We start from the raw sequence: 24,320 nt of genomic DNA, 5'->3' as shown, positions 1-24,320 counted from the left end.
AGTTTTGGGGAAGAAAAAGTGCGTCTTATATGGCAAAAAATACGGTAACTAGCACACCTACTGAAGCTTCAGACAGACACTCAATAATTAGATAACAGGAATATAACACTGGAAATAATCTTTTGTTATCATTTCCAGTAATAGGATACAATTAGTGTTGTACAGACAGCCCTGTTTTATAATGAGGGGACGCAGCCCACTGTGTCCTCTCCAGTTGGAAACAATAGCAGTCTTTAGCATTCTGCCATTTAGCACACAGGTTTGCTCTACATAACTTAAGCGGAGTACAAACGTGCAATAATTGTTGTTGGAAAGGATCTTTTTACGGTGGCACCCTGCTGCGCGCTCTCCCCCTTAGTTTCCAATACGATCGTTCGTCGTCCATTGTCCGTGGATCCACCAGGACGGTCGTTCGGACGACGGGCGCTGTACACACACCAGATTCTCGTCTGATATCGGCCCTGAGCCGATCATCAGATGAGAGGCATTGCATGTGTGTACGTAGCCTTTAGGACTGCTGTACTAATGCTATTTGTTTTTATACCAGAGACAATCAGTAATGACAAAAATCTAGTGTCTGTGTAAGGCTTAAGACAAGCATTGGTTTAGTTAGCTGAGGCTGAGGAATGTATTTATACCAACGGGGTTGTGTTTTTTTGTCATCATTTAACATATACAAAGGCTCCATTTATAAATGTCCCTACCCCAAATTCTTTTAAGTTTTACCCAAAATTTGCACTTTAGATTTAATTGGAAAATTGTTTGAATCATAAGTAAAATTGATTCACACATGTTCTAACTAAATCCAATGTAAAATGTTGTACATTTTGGGTAAGAATTGGATGAATATTAAAAAAAAAAATCTATAAACAGACCCCAAAGAACATTAAAATGCCAACATGAATGTGAAAAAAACAAGCAGTAGAGTTTATTACTCACAAACTTTTTTTTTACATTACTGCATTAAAAAATTGTAACTTTATGGTATATAATTCAAGAAAGAAGTACTAGAAGAAATCTTTTTTTTAACAAACCTGAAAGCAAAGTTAGCATGTTCTAATAAAAGTCTAAAAAAAGAGAACACACATCTCTTGTAGACGCCCATTCCCTTCTTCCTATTGATCTATCCATTTGAGGGAGGCATATCTGTCTGCTAGTGCAGTCCTCAACTGTGAAGAGTGGCTCTTATCCCTGGTCTCCACCAGACAGGTTACCTGCATTCAATGGAAATATTAATATTAATAAACCTCAATTACTGCTGTACCTGAATGAAAAATGTTATTTTCACATCTCTTGCATATCCATCATAAACCTTGCTTAGCCAAACTGAGCATGTGGTGAATAAGCAGAGAATATTTAAATATAAAAACATTAGGGGCTCAATTTAAAAAGCAGGGAATCTGATATTTCCTCAAACATTCTCTGGGGGAAAATCTTCCAGGTCCAAGGGTTTCAATGGCGGTAATACATTTTCCATCAAGGGAATATTTAAGATAATGTCAGTTTCCCAGCTTTAACATTAGAGCCCTCGATCTTTGTTCAAACAATGCCTACAGGTAAGAATGGTATACTCTGCTTTGCAATCATTTATTTAACATCTAAACATCAATAGATGTAATAATGTGCTGTTGAAAATGCAAGTATGCCCATGGACACATAAGCTAATATTGCTCACCAGAAATTAGTTTTTGTAGGTATTTGCAGAACTTTGTACCAGTGGCTGACAATGGCTAACTGAAATTTATAACAACTCGTTAATGCAAAATTATTAATATACTTCCATGGACTGCTCATTTCAAATCCCCTACAACAGCGGTCCCCAACCCGTGGTCCGTGGACAATTTTGGTGGTCTGCAGCTCTGGACGGTGCACCCCCCAGCGGGATCAGGGAATCAGGGTTCTCTGGACACAACCCACCCACTCTCCTATGGCAGGCTCAGACCTGCGATGGCAGAGTGGGTGGGTTCTGGCATCATGACATCACTCTGAGGGAAGTTTCTTCCCCTTTCAGTGACACAAGGCTCCCCACGCATGCGCGGTGCGCAGTGCCTAAATTTAGAGGTCCTTGACGTCCAAAAGGTTGGGAACCACTGTCCTACAACTATTTGATAGTATTTAAATTAAGGCTTTTTACTAGGTCAGTCCATAACTCTTCATTTATTTTACAGCCATTTCTTGGTGGATTGGGCGTCATCACATTGTTGTCATTATCCATTTGGAAATGGAGATCTAATTCCATTTCTAAGATTTTCACTTTGATTTGATGCAAATTTTGTAGTTGACTCGATAACTGTAAGCTGGGCAGACCCTGTTGCGGCAAATAAAAACTTATTTTCCTAAACCTAATTAACCCAATTTTACCTTGCCTATTGCTGAAAGATAAGAATCTCAGACAAAAGGAAGAATATATGGATATGCAAATGAATGCTGTGCAGTAAATGGAATATATTCCAACAGAACTTCACCTAATATATTCTTTGGTCAAACACAGTACTTTCTGAGGCAGTTGGTAAGTATTATGGCTAATGATTCCAAAAGTAGACTTTTATGCAGAGAATAAAGGATCAAAGACAATATGTATTTCAGCCCTTTAATTATTAAATTATAATTATTCTTAGTTCCAATCCTTATAGGTCCACTTTAAATAAGCTGAACTAGTAAACATAACAGGCCCAGCATCTTCTTCTTTATTCCTGGGAGATATATACAGTAGATTGTTTTGATTTGACTCATAAATACTGAAATATGTTAGTGGCTGAGCCCTAAAGAATATTGTGAAATATGGTCTGTAAGTCCTCACTCATTTCCTGAGAGTCTGTGAAATGGGTGTGACGATGAACTACGATGAATGATAAAGTCTCTAGAGGGAGGTAAACGTGTGTTCCTCTTTATTCTAAGCGGTGAATCCAGTCTATTGAGACTTTGAGCCAGGGTTGGAAGAGTTAAGCCCCAGTGTTTATTTTGGTTACAATAATGGGAACCATTTGTGAATTACAACAGCAAATTCCATATCCAAAGGGAAAACAAGGGAGAAGGTTTCAGAGCCCTGAGCAAGGAATGTACATGGATTTTGTGATTCACTATTTGGCAGCAGTGGATAACATTTTAAAAAACACATCTGGACTTCCAATAAACACAGGTTTATCCAATAAACACCAAATACTTAGAGAACACATGCATCTAAATTTTAGATTAGGCAGTATGTGTTCCTTTATGACTGATGGAGCTTTAAAACAATTTTTTGTCTCATACCTGTTCATTTGCATTTGATGGCTTTCATTATTATTAATTACCATTACCTACCTCTAGGGTAAACAGGTCATTGTTCAGGAAAATATTCTCCTTTTGCATATCCAGCACCCTGAAATAGATAAGTCATAATATTTAAAAATAACCGATCCACACACATGCATAAACATCAAATTAAATTGACACTAGTGGGTGGAAAAAAGTTCCAAAAGTGTTGAATGCCACATTCCAAGAGACGATGCCAGGTCCATTTTACTGCAAGGAAATCAAGATTTCTTACTCACAAAAGCACTTTTGTCACTAGCCGCCTGCCAATGTGATCTTCTTGGCAAAATGATGGTATGTTTAGTCCAGAATCTTTAAAACCTACTCTTTTTATTAAAACCAAAAATGTTTGCTTTGTATGGCTACATAAATGTGAATGTAAAATGACACTTGTGCTTAGGTCATAAATATTAAACTATTTACATAATAAAATGTGCTAAGTGAAGCTGGGTGATCCAGCAAACATGTAATGGATTTCGTCAAAGTCATTTGCTATTTTCTAGCAATTATTTTTAAATTCCTGGACCAGATCCATTCCAGGTTTGCTGTATCACTCAGCTTCATAGATGAAAGTGTATCTTCTCGAGCCTTGGAGAGCTTTAACCCCCCTAGTGGTAATCCCGAGTGTGACTCGGAGTGGATTTTCCATGCAAAAAGCGTTAATCCAGAGTCACACTCGGGGGTCGCTAAAAAAAAAAAAAAAAACACTTACCTTGTTCCATTGTCGCCCCCCCTTCTTCTGATCTCCAGCCGGCGAATGCAAAGATGATCTCTGGGATTCCCGGTGACGTCGGTGCAGGCAGGAGGAGCGGTGGGAAATTCAAATAATTCTGTATTGCATTCAATACAAAATAGCTGTATTGAGTCCAATACATAAAAATCCTGATATATATATATATATATATATATATATATATATATATATATATATATATATATATATATAATATATATATATATATATATATATATATTATATATGCTACTGTACAGTTATATTACATGTATCCCTATTATTTTATTTTAACAGACTTTTGTGGTTTTTTAATAAAATTTTTTTTGTTAAATATTGGACATATTTCGGTGAGTTATGCCTAAGAATTATAGGCCTACAATGTAAAATAAATTTCCATGCTTTTTGCGTGGAAATACGGACAGAATTAGAAAGCTAGAGGGGTTAATAAATCAGGCCCATAGACTCTTAAATCCATCTGGAGTTAGCTTCATACAGGTTATTATCCTACATTAGAGAGCTGGTGGGATAAAGTGCTTGTTTTGAGTGTCTTTCCTCCTTGTCAGAATGTGTAAATACTTTACAATAAAAAATGTAAAAAACAGACAGGGGTCTATAGTTACAGTTCTGGTCAATAGTCTATAGTTATAGGTATGTTAGAGCAATAATACGTTTACACTTCGCTTTCCTGTTATCAATCAGCTCCCACTCTCCATCCACAACTGGCTTCCCCTTTGCATGAAAACCTGCTTAACTTTATTTGAACTATTTTCAGTGTTTTATGGTCAAGTTAATTTTAGTCTCCTCTAGCCCCTGTCCACAGTATGATCCCAATTGTCTTTTTCCAGGTCATGGCCATTTCCATGCTTTCACTGTCATTGTCCTTGATCAGCTCAAGCTCCGCATTCTCTCTCATCCTTCTAATTATGATCTTATATTTTTTTCTTTTAAGTGCAGTGCACTGCAGTTAAACAGCCAAACTCTTTTTTTTTCTGGAAAAGAGATCACCTTTAAAAGGATAATTTGAAACATTAGTGAATGCAAAATCACGTTACTGTTAGCCTCCAATGGAAACATGGTAATGCCAGACTCCTTAACACTAATATATACCTGTTCGCTGAGTCCTTTAGGATGTGATTGTTATCATTACATTCTTGCTAAAATAGTGAATTGAAAATGAAGTTTACATTGAATTTTGTCTAAATCTGTAATATTCCAAGTGTAGAGGCATTCTGACCACCTGTTTTACACATTGAATTACTTGACACCACAACATAATAAAGATAAATTTGGTTGGTCAGTATTAAAATAAATGTATTCAAAGTCCTCATTAGGGGAAAAGGAGGGCTGGGTAAACATTCTAACCTGCTTTGTGCACTTGTATAATCACCTGACTTCTTCCCGACCAATGGCTTCCAAGAGCTTGGTTATCTCCCCTGGAAAATCTGGCAGCACAACTGAAAATTTGCAGACTCTATTATCAAGAACCAAAGCTCTGTCCAGACAATGACGCAGCAAAGGCAATGGTAGGTTCCCACTGCATGCAACCACCGCCACTCTGTAGAGAGAGGGAAGTGAAAATAAACATAAAAACAAAAAACAAAATGTTATAAATGTTTTTACTATTAAATGGTCAGTTAAATGATACATGGTGTAAAACCAATGGGTTCAATCACCCACTCTCCTATTGGGTTTGGCATCTTTCTAGTGCATATTAAAGGCATATCAATCCTTCTGTTTCAGGCAATATACTGTGATAAAAAAGGGGGTAAAGAGAGTCCCTGTGGCAGAAGGGGATACTTTAAAACTGGAGTCCCTAAAACATAGAGCTTAACAATTATGATTGGAAGTACATTGATATCCTCTATCCACAAGAACTTCAAAGTTGGGTGAACTAACCATTTACCATACAAAAAAAAATTTAATTTCATTACTTATGCAGTAAATCCAGCAATCCAAAATTATTACCAAGAACAATATCTATTTATTAAAGAAGTAAGATAGAGAAGAAACAGAAATGTTCTTCAAACATGTTCAGGCTAATTCATTGTAGAATTACCATATTGTAATTTTCCACAACAATTATTAAAACAAATTCTGCTTTAGTTCACTGCATTTAGCTAAGATGATATCCGATTAGTTGTCATGGGGTACTGCACTTTGTAGTTAGTGATTTTCTTAGAACAATACCAGAAGTATTAACAGAAGGCCCAATTGCAAAGACAATGAGAACATTTAGAAGAGGATCTTCACACACAATGCTATACTTATGTTTCAAGTGTCTGTAGCTACAACTTGTGATGCATTAGGCCAGTGGTCGCCAACCTTTTCGGACTGTTGGACCACTAAATTTACCGGCTCCAGATAGGGATGCACGGGGAGCCGGGGGTGTCACTCAAAGGGGAAGAAACTTCCTCTTTAGTGAAGTCATGATGCCAGAACCAGCCCACTCTCCCATTGCAGGCTCAGACCTCAGAGTGGGCGGGTTGTGTCCAGAGACACAACCCCCTCACTTCCCTGAGCCTGCAATCCGTAGGGGGGACATGGTCTGCATCTCTGGCCAGTGCATCCCCCCAGCGTGGTCCTTCTCCTGACCTCGCTCGGAGGCGCACCGGCCAGAGCTGCCAGCCACTGGTTGGCAACTGCTGCATTAGGCAATAGGTTTATATCTCCTTTTACATATTAATAAATACCTTTTCCCTTTGAGGTCTGGTAATGCTCCAGATATTAGAGCAGCAAGTCCCATGGCACCTTCGGCATCCACTGTAGCTCTCTCGTATTCCAGTAACCTCAGTATTGATAGCAATACATCTTCCTCACTGGAATCAGATACAGTATCAAAGTTCTTTTGATGTGTTATGTATGCATACATTATTCAGTAGTAAAAGTTAGGTCAGTATAAGAACTAACATACGAAATGTCAGAGAATGAAGTCTTCACCAGTTTTTTGTCAGCCCATCTACCTACAGTCTACATATGACTAAAGATTTCTAAACACAACAGCCTGCTTGTACAACCTTGGCTTGGACCTGCCTTTATCAAAGTTTTTAACATAGTGGGGATCCTTGAAACAACTTTAAAGTTTTGGGGGAACCCCTACCATACTCACTATCGTCACAGCTTACAATATGTTAACATGGTGGTTCTTGGGAAGAATGCCTCTTACATTACTGGAGAATGTCATCCGTATAGATAGCTAAAAAGATCAATTATGTCACTGACTCAAGCCACAAATTGCTCATTGCTCAAGAAACCCTTAGCATCCTCTGGAGGAACCCTAGCGTTCCACAGAACCAAAGTTATGAAACACTGCCTCAGATGACCAATGGTATGTTGTGATGTTGTCCAACTAATATATATATTGAACTTAAATCCAGTTAGATATTCTTTTATACTTCCTATCTCTTGATAAAATTTTGAGTATTTTCCTCTATCAGTTGAAATATTTACATATGAATAACATCCAAGAACAATCTCAGACATTTAACAGTTTCCAATTACTGACATAATAATATGACTTATAAACAATAATTTTACTTTCTGGAGTGTGTCCTTTATAGTAGCTTAACTGTTGTATCACCAATCATTAACACGTAGTATTGCACGTTGTATTACAGGTTTTAGGTAAGCACAAGTTGCATATGGTCAGGGCATGTTGGGCAGTGTCTTCAGTATAATTTTCTTTTGGCACCAAAAGCGATGCACCAAATACTAAGGGCCAGGTTCACAACACCATAGCATAGTAAAAGTATAAAACATTTTACACCCATAGTTGATTTACATATATTTTGGCAAAGATAATGTTTTCATTTTAATTGCAAAGTTGTTACTAAAACAATCTCTAAGTAAGAAACTTTGCAACAGATTCACAAAATATAATTTGCCAAAGAAAACGATGCACAATGAGGCATGATGCCAAGTATACTAATAATAGATATACTTCTGATTTAAAATGAAAATATTGGTTGCAGAAATGTTGATATTATAACAAAAGTACTCACCTTACTGAAATAATGTTGTCTGTAAGCTTCTTGGTTAATTTAATTGTGTTAACACCAAAAGAAGGCCCACCTAGTTCTTAAAAAGAGAGAAATTAGAAATCAATTTCTGTGATTGCCTTAGAACAATGTAATCTAATAAACACATACTCGTAGGCTGGGTACACACGTGCAATAATTGTTATTGGAAAGGATCTTTCATGATCCGTTCCAACAACAAAAGACTGCACTATGCATGAACGGGCCATTCTGGTCTATGAAGAGGGGAGGGGGAGAACGAGGAGCGGGAGGCGATTATCGGACGAGAATCATCTGACGTGTGTATCTAGCCTTACACCTTTTCTGTGCATGTGAATTTTACAGTAAAGTAAAGTAAACATATCCAGGGATTATCTGTATTAACCTACCAAATCTTTCACTTTCACTGTAAAGACAGTAATTTTTTCTTCCTATTTTTCATGTAATGAAATATGCTTATTTTGCTTATGTAGCTATTCCTAGTTAGGGACACCTATAATAAAAGCAACCTAATATAATGCATTACCTAAGCCTGGGTATAATGGAACGTTAAGTATTTTATATCACTGTGCCATGACTGTCCCCTTATGGCTAAGCCATAATAATGGCATACTGCAAAATACTAGGTTCAAAACTATAAAGGAAGTCTAGTATGCCATGCACTGCCATGGTACGCAATACCTTCTTTAACATTAGAAACAAAAAAAAAAGCTTTTGTAATATCATTAAGCACATCTCCTCCCTTTATTTTCTGTACTGATGTCATGAGGTGCCTTGGGGTATTGATGAACAACATTGGGGGACCATTGTACACATGTCAGATTTTAGCCCAGGACGACCACAGCTGTTCATATCTGTCAATTATTTTTTGACGTGTATGTAGCTTTAGCCATGACATCAGGAAAATTCAGACGAAGTGACAGAGAAAAATTTAATCACTGAGAAGCAAAAAAGAGGCTCTTGTACAGTATTTCAACAATGGAAAGAATAAAATTTAGTACCAACTCACTTTACAATCTGTTTTAAACCTAACATTCACTTTCACTGTAGCCATACCCTGTTCCCAGAAATGAAAGTTTTCCATACTCCTTGTACTGTACAATGGTTCTCTTTCAAATGTCTGTATAAACTCTTATGTGTATTGCTTTGGGCGTATCTAGCATGGGTGAGGGTAAAAAGGAAACATATGCAGCTGAGCTGGGGAAGGTCATAACCTACCATATATGGGATTTTCTCTACACTAAAATTACATTTCAGTTTAATTCACAAGGCAAAATGTTTTGTCTTTGCTGTCTTGGCAAGAAATATCAAAGGGATTCTAACAAAAATATAGACAAAGTTGGCTTTGTAATGTATTAGCATAGCATCAAGAGTTACGGAAATTTTAGGATATGAGTGGAATTTTTTTTTTTTTCCCAAATAGGCTTTTCGCTTCACACATATATTAAGCACAGTTTTAACTTGTGTAACAAACAAGTCTGCCCCATAAGATAAGCACCTTGTCCCAATGTTTGTGTACACCTCACCATCACACCAACTAAATAGCCAAAACAATGTTAACAAACGTTTGAAATGATTCAGACGTTCAGATGTTTAGAGTAAAATGTAAAGGTCAAAGCATACAAAGATATTTTAAACAAATGTGCAGTAGTATGGGGAAGGCTCTTTTCTATTCTAACAATTTGATGAGCTTCAACTTCACAAAGACATGGTTTATTGGGCCTGATTTATTAAGGCTCTCCAAGGGTGGAGAGGATACACTTTCAGCAGTGAAGCTGGGTCATCCAGCAAACCTGAAATGGATCTGGTCCAGGAATAAAACATTTAGTAATAAATAGAAAACGACTTTGAAGAAATCCATTTCAGGTTTGCTGGATAACTCAGCTTCACTGCTGAAAGTGTATCCTCTCCAGCCTTGGGAAGCTTTAATAAATCAGGCAAATTGGGTCTGCTGTGGAGAAACTGGAGAGACTTGACTAGTAGCCTGCCATTAACCATTCCAACACCCCAGGGATGACACAGAATGCAAAGTATAAGTCAGGTCTTTTTGGCTAAATGAGTTCCAATGTCCCAAAGAAACAATGCACAATCTCCTGGAAAGCCTTCCTTGAAATGTACAGATCGATATGGCCTCTTTATTGTACTAGGACAAATCTAAAACATAGAACTGATCTGATCTCAGATTTCTTCTTTCAACTGTTATAAAATTAATTCATGTATAAGTGCCAACGAAAGAATAGAGTGTGTCTATAATGCAATAGATCATACCTCCATACAAAGGATGAGTAAGATAGTCATGCTCAGTCAAGCAGTGTCCAGCTTTTAGAGCCTGTTGTACTATTGGAAACTTCTCACTTTCCACACCCTAAACATAAAAACATTATTGGTAAAGTAAAGTTAGGTAAGTGTTGCAGTCTAGTTTTTCTGACCTTGACACAAAGCATGACCAGGGCAATACATTTTCCCATTATTGAACTTTAGTCCACTGACAATTACCTCTAAATAGTTTAATCATTCATTGGACCTGGTTTATTAAAGCTTTCCAAGGCTGGAGAGGATACACTTTCATCAGTGAAGCTGGGTGATCCAGCAAACCATAAATGGATCTTGTCCAGGATTGAAAACATTTGCTAACAAATAGCAAATGACTTTTAAGGAATCCTTTCCAGATTTGCTGGATCACCCAGCTTTACTGATGAAAAGTGTATTCCATCCAGCCTTGGAGAGCTTTAATAAATAAGGCCCAAGGTACTTTATTTTATAACAAAGTGCAGCCTTTTGCATCCTTTTTTACCCCTGAGGAACCGGTAATTCACCTTGAAGCTTTAGGGTACCCATGCTAAAACCAATGTTTTGGTAAAAAGCCTCCTAACTTATGCACCATTGGAAATAATACACCCTTACAGTGGTGGCTAGAATACCACTTTTATAAACACATAAAACATCATTACAGTCATGGAGCTGGCAACACAGTGGTGTTGGTCCTAGAACTTTGCAAACATTATCAAATGAGAGGTCAATCAGCAACAGTTCATGGAACCCCCAGCAACCTCTGGAGTGAAGAACACTGGTTGAGAATGATTTTGAATGTGAAGGATGAAGAAGCTGAAGTGAGATCCCCCTTCTGCAGCTGGGACATGAAAACCAGAAACTAGTAGGGCTTATCTTTTCTGTGGCAACCAGTATAAGTAATAAGTATTCTGGTCACTGGAAACAGTTCAGGTTTTGTTCTAATTAATTTTCTACATTCACTGTTCTTCCGAAGGATCTTCATCCAGTATGTGGAACTGCACTGCAACTTCTATGACCAGCACATAAATAAAGTTATATTGTTTCTTTTTCTTAAAAGTATATACATAGGTGTTTTTGTACTTACATTTCCAAGAATGCATTAACATAACTTACAATGACTGTGATTTTAGGATTAAGGTGCTTTAGGGCAGCGGCTGATCCAGCCAGTAACCCACAATGTCCACCGGCTGGAAAAATGACTGCGTCCAAACTGGGAACTTGTTCATAAATCTCCAGGCCAACTGTTCCAAGTCCAGCAAGATATCCAGCACTGTCTTCCCTAATGGGAAAAATAATAATGGATCAGAGTGTATAAATCATGAAATACAGCATAGGTCACAGCCAGATTAGTCAAAGTGTGAAAAATATATTTATTTTTTACATACATATGAAAATTAAGGCCCATCTCCTTTCTGTTAATGAGGAGATTAATTATTTCCTTGTTTGTTATTTGAATTGTTTTCATCAATATATCCAATTGCCCAATCACATTTCGATTGCCCAAAAATTAGTCATATGTATAAAGGCTTTGAGTGGAAATTCGCTAGTCAGGGTGGTTTGGGATTTAATTAGAATACCAAATTGGGTTTATTAACACCTAATAAAATATATCCTGAAACATTCCATTGAAAGTACCTGGGTTCCATACCCATATCTTTTTATATTATATACTTTTTTTGTGAATAAGGGGAAGCCCTAAACTCATATGACATATATTAAACTAAAAATCCATACATACTCTTCTATATACAGGTAGCCATTCTCTTGTGCCAGCCTCCTGGCATGACTCTGAGCATCTCTTGCTGTGGGTCCAAACAGGATAACCATGGCCCCATAATCCCGGCATATTCTGACCCGGTTTGGAGATGTTCCAGCTGACATGATGACAAACACTGGAATTTGTAGCTGCGCTGCATGGAAAGCCACTGCCATGGCAAAATTACTGTCTGTAGCTACAATGACACCTTTCCTTTGCTGATCCTGTGTGTGTTGGGGGGGGGGGGGGAGACAAAAAAGATCACTTAGAAGTAAATTACATTTTGGTCTGTACAAGAAAAAAAATATTTCCCTAATGGTGTTGGAGATAGGTGCTCAAAAGTTGGCTAAAAGTTTGAGCATGCCATTAGGCCTGACCAAAAAACACAAAATATTAAAAAGCCATCACTATTTAACATAACCTGCAAGCCAAACAAACAGTTTTTATATTTGTGTTACATAAAAACAATCCCTCATTGTATTACTTTTCTGCCAAATTATTTGTCATTATTTGTTCCATAAATTCAATATAAATATTATTTTGGAAGAATGAAATAGTTCAGAAATTTCCCATACACATAATAAATAACCACATAAAACAGATAATACAATAGAACTATATAAAAATATATAATCTTATTTATATACTGTCACAATTTTATAAACCAAGTAAGGCCATTATCTGGACCCAGGTTGTCTTAGACAAATCTCATGGGGTGAATTATCATGTCAGCCTGGGCTCACAGTACAATGCTCCATGCCACTGAAGGTTCTGTTCTAGATTGAATGACATCCACTGTCATTTACCCCAGTTTCTTTGAGTCCTGGTTGTCATACCACAACAGTTAGATTTTTAGATTAAATGACACCCGGCATTATTTAATCTTTCTTCTCTGAGCCAAGGTTGTCATAAACAAACCTAAAAAGGGGTGCGTCATCACGTAAGCCTGTGCCATATTCCATACCACTGAAGTTTCTTTTTTAGTTTAAATGGCACCTAGTAACATTTACTCCAATTTTAGATCCAGACTGTCATGGACAAATGTCTTGGGATTCATCATAATCGGAACCAGGGCTCACAGTACAATGCTGCAATATTCAACACCAACAGGATGAATGCACTTCTGAAAGTAAACTTTATTTAATTACACTTTTAAGAGCTCCAAAAAGCAAAACATTAAGTGCACCTGCTCCCCATTTTCTGCATGTATATAACTAAAAATACTTACCCCAGCCATTGAGGGATGTTTATGGTATATTTTGCCTGGCAACATACAACGTAAAACCATAGGAATTCTGCAGATCAGTATCCACACTAGGGGTACTGATCCATGTACACCAGGATCTTAATAGGAGCTCACAAGCTAACAAATTCCACTGAAGGTAATGCAGACCTACAGAGGTACCAATCAGCAGAATTCTGAAGACTTGGTCATACTCATGGGGTTGTTTCTTCTCCAACCGGAATAGGAGGTCCTTTGGTCAGTATGACCATGGTTCAGATGGAACCTTTCACCCTTCTCAATTGCCACTACATGCAATCAGTAGGGTTAAAAGAGAGAATTTTACCATTGGATAATCTACATGCAACCTAAACTTCATCCTTGTTGTAAAGAAAAAATTTCAGAAATCACCTCGTTCACCTGGTGTATTGTATGTGCCAATTCTATTACCTCCTGAAGAGATGTCAGAAGGTACAACACTCCCCTCTCCTTCACTGTGCCTGTGTACTGCAAATATTCCTTCTTCAGGTAGATATCTACTCCATATTGCTTTGAAATCCTTGAATACTAACAAAAAAAAAAAAAAAAACGTGATCAGTATACAAGGCAATGATGTTCAATATTTTAATTTATAAAGTAAAAGAATAATTGCTAGATAGATTTTCCCATGAATATGTATTAAATAAATTGTGTTTTACAAGAATGGAATATAGGGTAGGGAATCCTTAAGTCGTCTGGTTTATTTTTATTAATACTGGGGGATTTGTCTTCACTTTTTCCACAAAAAGCAGGAAGTGAAAATAAATCTCTAAAAGGTGATTAGAAATTCCTTCTTAGACAGGTGTCCCTATTGGAAGATGTCCATTCACCTGCTGTTGGTTTTAGCACTTACCTATTCGATTTCTATAGCTGTATATATCAATTGTTATCATGGAACTTTGCAAAAACATGAAAACAGCAAAATGAAATGTAATGTGTGCGTGTGTTGATGCAGCCAGAAAAGCCAAATCTGAATCAGTTTAATTCTGAGTCTCTGACCAGGGACATGTATGTAGATCAGGAGTTCTAACTTTCCTCATACTTTACTAGTCGCATGTTTGTTCCAGGGCGGCATTAAAACAACTAGTAACTCTGCCTTCATATTTCTCCTTATACTGTAAGAACAATACATAATGGACACATTTAAAAAATGGCTCATTGAAATCACAACTAGACAATCTTTTAAATCTTCTTACATTACTGTAAGCTAGGGCAGCTTATTTATTTTAAAACATTAGAAAGCAGTTGTGCAATGTGCCCTACTACAGTGTGGGTGCATTGTGGTGGCATCACATGCCCCACACCATGGGCCAAGACATATGTTACCATAATGCATTAATGTGAATGGGCCCTAAATGGTGACTACATATATAGACTCGGGTATCAAATAAAGTATATAAATAGGCGAACCGGTAGTTGTTTCCAAGTCACTTTTTCCAACACAAGACAATTATTGAGCATGGACCAAATCATCACAATATTTGATAAAAGAAGTGACAAGTCTCTTAATATTTACATCCCAAATGACATTTACAACAAACCTATTGTGATAGAAATATGGGAACTCCCTAAGCTATTCCTCGAGAACTTTTAGCTTTATTGCCAGGGGCTCTTATTTTACTGTCCACATGCTTGTTCCAGGTCAGCAACTCAGAAATAAATGAAACCAACCAGACAAATAACATTTATCAAAAGATGGTGATGAATAATGGCCGCTACGGCTGCCTGAACACACAACCTGACTTAGTCTGAGCTCTGTGAAGAGAAATGCCAATCATATATTTCGTTTTCTTTTGCTGTTGCATTTACAGTACAACCACATGTGACAAACAATTCTTTGATAGATAAAGAAAACACAACACAAAACTGAGGCCTGGTGAGTGAACCATATTTTATGCCAAATATTGGCTATTTATTCTTTATAGGAATGATTTATATTACATTGGCATTGATATTTTTGGTGCAGTGGTGATTACTCTGACAACATTAAACACCTGTGCTGTGTAGTTTCTTGATGGAATGGTGTCTGTTGCTAAGCAACCAGGAAGCATAGGACAAATGTGGTGGTTGAGGCCTAAATTGCATTTTGTGTTACATTTAAAATGTGGCCGGAGGTGTCCTTACAAACAGTGGTAGAAGCTACCCACTGAGGTGAGCTTCCCATTCAATGTCAGTGAGGTAAAGGAGACATATTAGTGGATTAGCCAGGGCACACTTTAAATGGGGGTTGGCTTTCACTTCTGTGGATGACTGGTAATACAAAATAATGGAGTATCTGTATTTGTGTATACCTGGATTTGTGTGTATATGTATGTGTTTTTCTCTCTTTACTTGTAAACTTTTTTTTTTGTTGTGGTGCATTAAAAAATGAATAAGTGTTAGCAGGTGTGCAAAGGACTGCAGGTGTTTTTAAAGTTCTTTTGATTGGGGCCTGGTTGTTGGGTGGACAGAGGTAGGATCAGGAAAAAAAAAAAAAAAAGTTCCATTGTTCAGCTATGTAACATTTGGTTTGATACAGAGATTTAAAAGATATTAAAGTGGACCTATCGTGAGATAGGTGGTTAACCCTTTTATATAATGAAAAGAATGTTGTTTTTACAACGGTAAGACTAAATGGGAAACACAGAGCCTCCTGGGATACATGACATAGGTAGACTTCGGGCTGCTTCTTCTGCACAAAAATGCATGCAGTGAGATTTTTTTTACACTTTTAGGAGTGTTTCAGGAGCGTCACTGGATCTTCTACCTAGAAAAAGGTTCCGAGAGATGGATGCACTAGCTGATTTCTCCTCACCTGGAACCAAATAGAATTGAATTGCAGAGGGATCAATGGCTCTGAGAAAGTAAAGCTAAGTGTCTTATTTTTTTTTTTGTAATGAAAGTTTCACTTTGAGTAACCTTTTAGTTTAATATCTAAAGTCCAATCTCTTTCTGATTCACTCTCTTCATTCAAACAGACATCATCAAAAGATCCAAAAGCATTTTGCATATACTGCTGATTCGAAGGCCCTTATTTCCTACATTACATATAGACACTTTGTGCGAAATGCAAGTTTTTTGTTGGTTTCTGTTTGCCTGTGCATTCTTGTTATGCACTAAATTTATGATCAAGTAAGAAACTATGCAGATTTATTATGTAGAAAATGTGCTACATATGTTGGGACCTGGCAAGCCTTTCATGCTGAAGTCCTCTAGGTATTAGGGTATGGAGTGCCTTCATATGTGTGTGCGTGTATGTATATATAAATAAAATTATAGAACTTTAAATGATCAGTAGCACATTGAGGTTCAGTGACTATGTCACTTATACCTTAAAAGAAATACTAAAACATATGGCCATATGGCTACCAGTAGTTATGGACCATAACCCATCGCATTATAACATTTCTATGGACCATATAGCATTTTGTTAGTAGCTGATGTCATACCATGCATGGGGTTTTCAGAACACCACTTTGAATTTTGAAGGCTGCTGCACTGATGTCCTCAAATCTCAGGAATTCATTCTTTGGCCGCAAACTGGACTTCCTCACTTTGGGATGAACAGGTTCTGCATCTCCTCCTTTTAGAGGTTCCTGTGCATTATAAGTGACTTTCTTCTCCCATGTAGTCAGGTTTCCATTGAGGTATTCTTCTTCTACAAAGTCCTTCAGCCTTTCAGGATGGATTGGTGGCCCATTTTGGTCACATTCAGCGGGGCCATTTTTGGGAAGCTGAGCTTTATCTTTCTGTGAGACACTTTGCCTTTTGCTTGAACCCTCATTGTTTCTGAAAAAACAATAACATATTTATTACCAGTATATATATTATATAATAGTCAAGTCATCCCGTATGGATGACAATATAATTAATGGGAAATCCCTTTAAAAACTGTAGGTCATCCAAATGTGGAAGCAGTATTCACATCTTGAGGGATCACCAAAGACATCCTTGTTCTTTTCAGTCCTGCATTGTACCCCTATTTAGAGTCTGTGCTGACAGCACTCAGAAAATTCAGGGATCAATATTGCTTGGTGTTTTTAGTAAATAGGAAAGTGTACAGTGATCATTTTGTTAGTAGGGTGTTATGCATTTATGTTATGGCACACAGATGTATTGGCAATCTGATTAGCTCACAAATATGGCATTTGAATTTTGTCTTTCTGTAAATCAAATTAGTAAGCAGATCATTGCACAATCCATACTTTGCAACATGCAGTTGTTTCCTTGTTTGAAAGATAATTATATTAAAATCAATATGAAAAAAAAAACATAACCAGAGACTGTGAAAGCACTCAGTGAAGGAAAAGATGGAAAAAAAAAATAGATCGAAATCCAGTATGTTGTTTTCTGATCCCCTTTCCATTATAGAAATCTACATAGCCCAGCGGATGTGCCGATAACATTTTCTTCAGGTCTGAAACGTATTTAAATTTATTTTCCTTGTCATTTCAATTGAGCTAACATGTATTTGATTTGGGACTCTCAGATTGTCAGTGTACACTCAGATTTCACACAACATTTTGTAACGAAATAAAAGCACCTAAGATCTTATTCACAATCTGTACCAAAACTATTTGTGATACAACTAAACAATGGAATTCTGCAGTGATTACACCCTCCACTGTAATCTTGTGTTTCCATTTGTTTATCAGAATCAGCCAAGAAAATCTGATTTTCAATAGAAGTTTAATTTTGTAAAAATGTCCTTTTTATACATGTATATAAAGATGGTCAACTAATAGAAATTAGAAAGCTCTAATTATAAAGCAGTGAATTTGTAAATTCCTGAAACAAACCCTGGTGGAGAATCTTCCAGGTTTATGTGTTTCAATGTAGTAATTGATGCATTCACTGCTTTATAAATAGAGCCCTTAGAGTGCATTCCATTGCACTTCCGGTAAACTTGGACCAATTAAGGACCATTTCAGTTCTTTGATTTGCACAGTGGAAATCCATTCACAAAGAGAGCATGAGCTCCTCATCTTCCTGCTGACCAGGAATAAATGAGGATGCTATTTGACATTCTAGGAGCCATATGATGAAAAAACTGTGATATTTATTATTACTCAGTGTACATCGGAAGCAATGGGGGATATGGAACCAATGGCCCATAGCCTGGAGTCCTCACTTTTTTTGGAGTCTGGAAGGGAATTGCCACAAATTAGGGTTGTCAAGGCCCCTTTTCATATATGCAATTAAAAACTTCTTGGTTACCTGCTCCCGGGCATGTAGCAAACTGCTCCTATGTGCTCATAAGCAGCAAACCGCTGGTAACATATTGGCATGCAGTTGCAGCTGTGGTTCTTTCCTCTAGAGAAGTAAAAACAACCACACAATCAAAAACAACTTGCCGCTTTCTAGAACCACACCATGATCTACCCCAGCTGCAACTATGTGCTAACACATGCACAAAATGGTTCCCAACTGCTCCCATTCATTTGAATTGGAGTGGTTTGGATTGTGGTTGAGTGTGCGATAGAACCCTGAACAGAACAGCAGCAGTAGGATGGCAGAACAGAAATGTTAGATTTTGCACTTTACTAGTCCTTTGATTTAGTGGCTGCATTTTTTTCACCTGGTGATCCTGCCTGTAACTTCCCTCCCCTAGGGTGACAACACTGTATTGCACATTGTACTTTATCAGTAGTGTTGTCACCTTAGGAAAGGAAGTATGTTAGGTCTTCTGAATGTCTTCCCCTATTCTCATCTTTATGCCAAAGGAGGAGGTATTTTGTAAGCTGAACTGGTGCAGGGCTGGTAATACTGCTTAAGATTCCGCTGCAAAATACACAGAAAGTTAATCAGCTTACTGCATTTCTCCTTGCATGAGATTTTATATTTGTCTTCTTTTATTTCAAACAGATGTAACACAACTAAATAATAGTATATTAACTTACTTACCCAATCCTACATCACAAGCAGTGACACTGCTGACAAAGAGAATTAAAAAGTTGGAAAAAGGTTTCTCTGCTCCTTCTCCACCCTATTGGGAAGTTTTAAAAAATGGTTTGAATTCCACTTTGCCTCTCAGCACCAGACTATTACACCAATGGTCCATAAATCACCCTGGATATTTGTGCTTTCACAATTGCTAAGCAATGGAATTTATATAAACGTTTATTGCATGCATTATGTAAGCCAACATAATTGAAAGAAGGTTATGTATACCCCTGGGCAGGAAGAAAAAGGGCGGAGGAGTAATGTTTTCTATTTTATCCTCATTGGTAAATAAATTGAATACAGCTGTGGCTGCTCATTATTGAATCTAGGTACTTCAGGGAGTTTTGTCAGTAAATATAACATTTTAGGGCACTTCTTTACCAAAATTTTCAGCTCACTTTAAGCTTGAATTAGGGGTTCATGCTGGTTCAACCAATGAGTGTGTTCCACAGCTAAGAAGAACTGTGATCATTTACAGATCCTATATAAAGATATACTGATCATGATTCAGCTATACTGAATTTTGGCCACATCTGAATCCATGCAGCCCTTGACACTTGGGGCACTTTTCCTTGCCATAGACACCAAAAACTATTCCTCCAAACAAAAGGTGGGGCACTATTCCTCCCACAGATGCCAGAGGCGGGGCACTTGTTCTACCCATTAACACCAAGGATTGAGCGCTATACCTACCACGGACGCCAAAGTTCGGACATTTTTCTGTCCATTGATGCCAAAGATGGGGCACTGTCATTCCCACAGACTCTAAAGATGGGGACATATTCTTCCCATAGACACCAAAGGTGGGGTACTTTTCGTCCCATGAACACCAAGGATAGAGTACTATTTCTCCCATGGACACCTGGGAAGGGACAGTAACTTGGCTATTCTTGCCCTGTGGTTGCCAGTGTGGACACGTTTTTATTGCTGTGTCCTTATTTGGGAAATTCACTACCCAACCTCTAATAGTGATCATTGTCACTGAAAGAAAGAAAGTCAATCCAAAATGTTTGAGGTTGTTGTCAGAACAAAGGATGGGAGACATTTTCTAATAGGGACACTTGTTCTGTGGACTACTAACAGAAGAAATCACTCAGTTAGGAGAAATAATCCTAATGTCCTGTTTCATCTCTGAGACAGGAAGCAAACAATGAGTTTCCAATCCAAATGTCCCAAATGTTACTCAGCAATGAAATAGTTTCACATGGTTATAACACTTCTCTTCTCCAATTAAAACTATGGAAAAAGTTTACAAATTTTTTAAAATCATCAATTTAAGGATGAGACAATCATATACTTCATAGCTTGTATAAGCCAATTCCATTGTATTTCTCTACTACACAAAGCTACTCATTTCTTTGTATTGATCGTCCTGTCTCCTATGTATTCAGTAAAATCCACTAGCAGGCAGCCAGAAAACTGTATAGCCTGAACATTGAACCCCTAAAGAGAACCAATAAAACCTACAGATAACGTTATACAGTTTTTAAAGACTGCAGTTCTCTAAATGACTACCACGTCGAATAATGCTAAAACAAACCCCAAAGAAAACCTTGTGACTTGTCTCAAATACACCTATAGGACAAATTATGTGTAATCATGTTTAAATAAAGAAACCATAATATCAGTTACTTGGCTCGAAATCATACAAAAAAATTCTATTTGGTTGAAAATCCAGGACATAAATTTGGACATCCCTGCCATTGTGCAGAACTGGAAGTCCGAGCCTGCACAGTAAATAAATAAAAGAAAGTACCTAAAAGAAAGATATTTTTACCTATATAAAAGGTTTACCCAGCCTTTTATATAATGTTAATAATGGCATGATAGGTCCCCTCTAACATATTCCTGAGTAAGCTCAGATTTCTTTAGCAGTAGCCAGACCTGATTATTAGTCATGGCTGTCCACAGGCCTTTGTATATGACTGTGGACGTTCAGGGCTACTTTACTCTTTCTTTCAATTTCTGTGACAGAGTCTTAATGTGGGAACCTGCTACTGGGTGAAAACGGTGACTGCTAAGTCTAGATAGGAAAGTACATGCTACCTCTTTGTTTTGGGAACCCAATAATGGTCACTCTGATTTCTGGTTGGAAACTGAAATTATTTAAATGCTTAAAACAGATAGCTAAACAGATGTTTTGTTTTTTTGCATTGGAACAGCTGTACAAAGCTGTCCTCCTCCTTCATGCTAGATAAAGTAGCAGGAACAAATCTGATTGGTCTAGGTCCTGGGTCCCTGTCTTGTGCATAGTAGCACCAGTAGCAGCTGAGCCGGTTACCCCCTTATATTGATAATAATATACAAATATTATACAAAATAGTAAAAACTACTTTTGTTTTTTTAAAGAATGTTAACCTTCACTTCCTTTTACAAATGCAGCAGAAAGTTCTATAGAAAGTTTATAAGGATCTTTTACTCCCCTAGGTCCAATGCCTGCCATTTTTTTTTAAAGGGGAGGATATCAGGTTTATATACCGGTACCTATCCGTGACCCCAGCAGAAGAATTGGGGGATACAGCTGTCACTGGAAAACAGAAGGGCACAGAGCCTGAAAAAGGCATTCCCATTCTAACTAATAATTGGCGTCCTATCAGTACATGATTATCTAAAACAAAATATAAATTGGCCGAGATTGGAATATAAAAATAATCATAAATATAAAACTAATGCTGAACTCTATCGCTGTAGCTTCTCCCAACCAATGCTACTATTACTTTTCCTTGAAAACATACAACTCATTTTCATGTATTTGAATACAATCATTGTTCTGTGTTCAGTATACTATATTTGTGTGATAATGGTTCTTTATGTAAAGACAAAGTCGGTGATCTCTGCAGGCTCACACTGATTACTGGGGCAGCAAGCTGCAGTAGAATTACTTGGAAGAACAGAAGGGTTTAAGGCCTTGTGATACAATCAATCTAAATATATCATGTCCATTTTCCTTCACTCCATTTCTTCATTAGTCTGCAAACCTACAAGGGGGTTGCTATTACATCATTGAAAAACAATGTTAATAATACCGAGGTATCCTGCTAATTTAAATGTCACTATTGTTATTTGATATAATGCAGGCTTTCCCTTATGTAGAGATCTGTATCTTATCCATGCATTTGGGCCAGAAGTGTTCCTTCACCAAGTACAAGCACATAGTCCTGAAAGAGTTTTTCTGCAGTGCGGTCACAATTCTAGTGGACATGCAGATCATGAGGCAGTATGAAAACATAGCAAGCAGCCAGGAAGAAAAACAAAATGATAATAAACCTACTTGTCTAGGAACAACTTCTCGACACAGCTGGAACACAAGCAAAGAAGAGAAAAGGATGGCAACAATATCATATAATGACACATAACTGATAATACAGTGATTCAGGACATAGGAACGCAAGTTTGGCCACAAAGACCTGCCTTATCATATCATGGCCAAATGATTCAGTGCACGCCAATTTTATAATTGTTTATTTCAGCCAAAGTAAATTTTTATTGGTTTCCTTCTTCTAAGAAAGTAGATAGAAATGCATATTGGATGCTCCAGATATCAATAAAGTATAAGCAAAATAAACTCCACCAGGCTCTATTTATACCTAAATTTATAACATGGACACTGTCACAATGTAATTCTACACAGAACCAATCATAAAACCCAGAGAACTAGCATATGGGAGCTGAGGATGGAACAAAAATAGAGAATAGTAAATAGCAACAAAAACAAAGGTGTTGTGCTTGGTGACCAGTCAAATGTAAACATCTATCTCCCCTCCCTCTCTCTCCTTATATTTAGATTAACTGTAAGGTTTTTATCGCTGTACTCTGCAGACAACAGGAAGAGAGAAGAAATCTACCCCTGGGTAGGGGAAGTGACACTTTTATCAGTTGTCATGGGAAAATGTGTCTCCACCAAAGCTTAATGACCAATTCTTGAAGGAGTTGCATGTCTGCTTTGGTTTCTATTTTTTATCCTCAATAGCCAGTGAGTATGTGGTTTAGAAAAGAAAATTGTTAATATTCCTTTTTTTCTAACTGGCTCTGCTATTTAATCTGCAACAAGAGATTTGAATTGATTTTACTTGCTGTAAAGTAAAATCTTGCTGTACTTGCTGTATCTTTTTTTAACTTGCTGTAAAAATAATACCACAAACAAATCGAAGTAACAGAAAGAATCTTTGAACAATCTCATCATCCTATGACAGAATCACTTGGACTACCATGTACAAATGATCCAGCATTCAAACCTTTACACTATTGTTTTTTTGTTTGCTAGCAAGGAATAAACAATCATTTTTATATTCTATAAACATTCAAGCTCATATGTATTATTACAATTATCAAACCTTTTTAGTGTTTACTATTTGTAAAGAATGACACTATGCCTAATCATCTTTTCTTCCTTCTAAGGTCACTTTGAACAAATGACTGTCTGAATTGTTTATAAGTAATCCCCTAAACAGATGAACAATAAATGATACAGCATATGAAAAAATAGTTGGTTACATAGCTAATATAAAATATAATGAGCCACATTAAAGGGAATTACCTATATAGCACAGCTATGACAAAGACAGCGATGTGAAGCAAACATGCCACTACTGCCCCCAAGGGAGGTAGGAGAGGTTCTGGATACAGAGGGGTGCCCAGAGCTCTGTCAATGCCCATGCCTCCTAAGGGACTACAGCGGGGTATGGATTGCCCAACCTGCTCCAGAAGGGATCAGAATCTTCTTCTCGCTCCGAGTCCTGAGCAGGATCCCTGTTGCTTAATATTTTGGAGTACAGGAACTGAGCTGCAAAATTCATTATTTGCTTCTTTTTGCCCCCCGCTCAAGGAACGACTCCCTGAAGGGGAAGCAATCCACTCTTTAGACGGACAGCTTGATTGAGTCCTTAGGCCTCCAAGTTCAGGATAGAGGACATTCACTTGTACACAACAAGTTATGGCTGCTGCTATATATAGAGATTACAGCACAAGCCAACCTGTCCCTGCTAATTTTACTCACACCTCGGATTAAACTGTACTTTGAAGATGGGAGATTGGTTAAGTCCCTTA

The 24,320-nt window shown here is 37.3% G+C and overlaps 1 protein-coding gene across 5 annotated transcripts; it reads right to left on the bottom strand.

Annotated features, from left to right (window-relative positions):
* Positions 1–902: 902 nt before the first annotated feature.
* Positions 903–24,205, bottom strand: LOC140339221 (L-threonine ammonia-lyase-like). Of its 5 annotated transcripts, none has more exons than XM_072423803.1 (12): positions 23,970–24,205; positions 22,546–22,572; positions 16,781–17,120; positions 13,764–13,880; positions 12,074–12,315; positions 11,449–11,614; positions 10,312–10,408; positions 8,029–8,104; positions 6,721–6,846; positions 5,418–5,585; positions 3,304–3,361; positions 903–1,214 (listed from the first exon to the last, which is right to left on the bottom strand). In XM_072423803.1, exons 1-12 carry the CDS (start codon positions 24,068–24,070, stop codon positions 1,116–1,118), a joined length of 1,617 nt encoding a protein of 538 aa, XP_072279904.1. In that variant the 5' UTR covers positions 24,071–24,205; the 3' UTR covers positions 903–1,115. The 5 variants fall into 5 exon arrangements, 4 of the variants coding, with proteins under 4 accessions (XP_072279904.1, XP_072279903.1, XP_072279907.1 ...); XM_072423802.1 differs by having other exon boundaries at positions 23,812–24,203; XR_011922406.1 differs by having other exon boundaries at positions 1,136–1,214; positions 5,393–5,585; positions 23,812–24,203.
* Positions 24,206–24,320: the final 115 nt, after the last annotated feature.

The sequence above is a fragment of the Pyxicephalus adspersus genome, chromosome 10, assembly GCF_032062135.1.
Source record: "Pyxicephalus adspersus chromosome 10, UCB_Pads_2.0, whole genome shotgun sequence".
In the NCBI taxonomy this organism is placed as follows: Eukaryota; Metazoa; Chordata; class Amphibia; order Anura; family Pyxicephalidae; genus Pyxicephalus; species Pyxicephalus adspersus.
Note: the sequence above shows the minus strand (reverse complement) of the source record. Positions and strands in the feature narration are given on the sequence as shown.

Coding starts and splice junctions, on each gene's coding strand:
- LOC140339221 (XM_072423802.1), bottom strand. CDS start 23,930: ATGGGCATTGACAGAGCTCTGGGCACCCCTCTGTATCCAGAACCTCTC. Junction 22,573..23,811: donor GTCATAGCTGTGCTATATAG/GTAATTCCCTTT, acceptor CTTGTGTTCCAG/CTGTGTCGAGAAGTTGTTCC. Junction 13,881..16,780: donor TTCTGAAAACCCCATGCATG/GTATGACATCAG, acceptor TTTTTTTGTTAG/TATTCAAGGATTTCAAAGCA.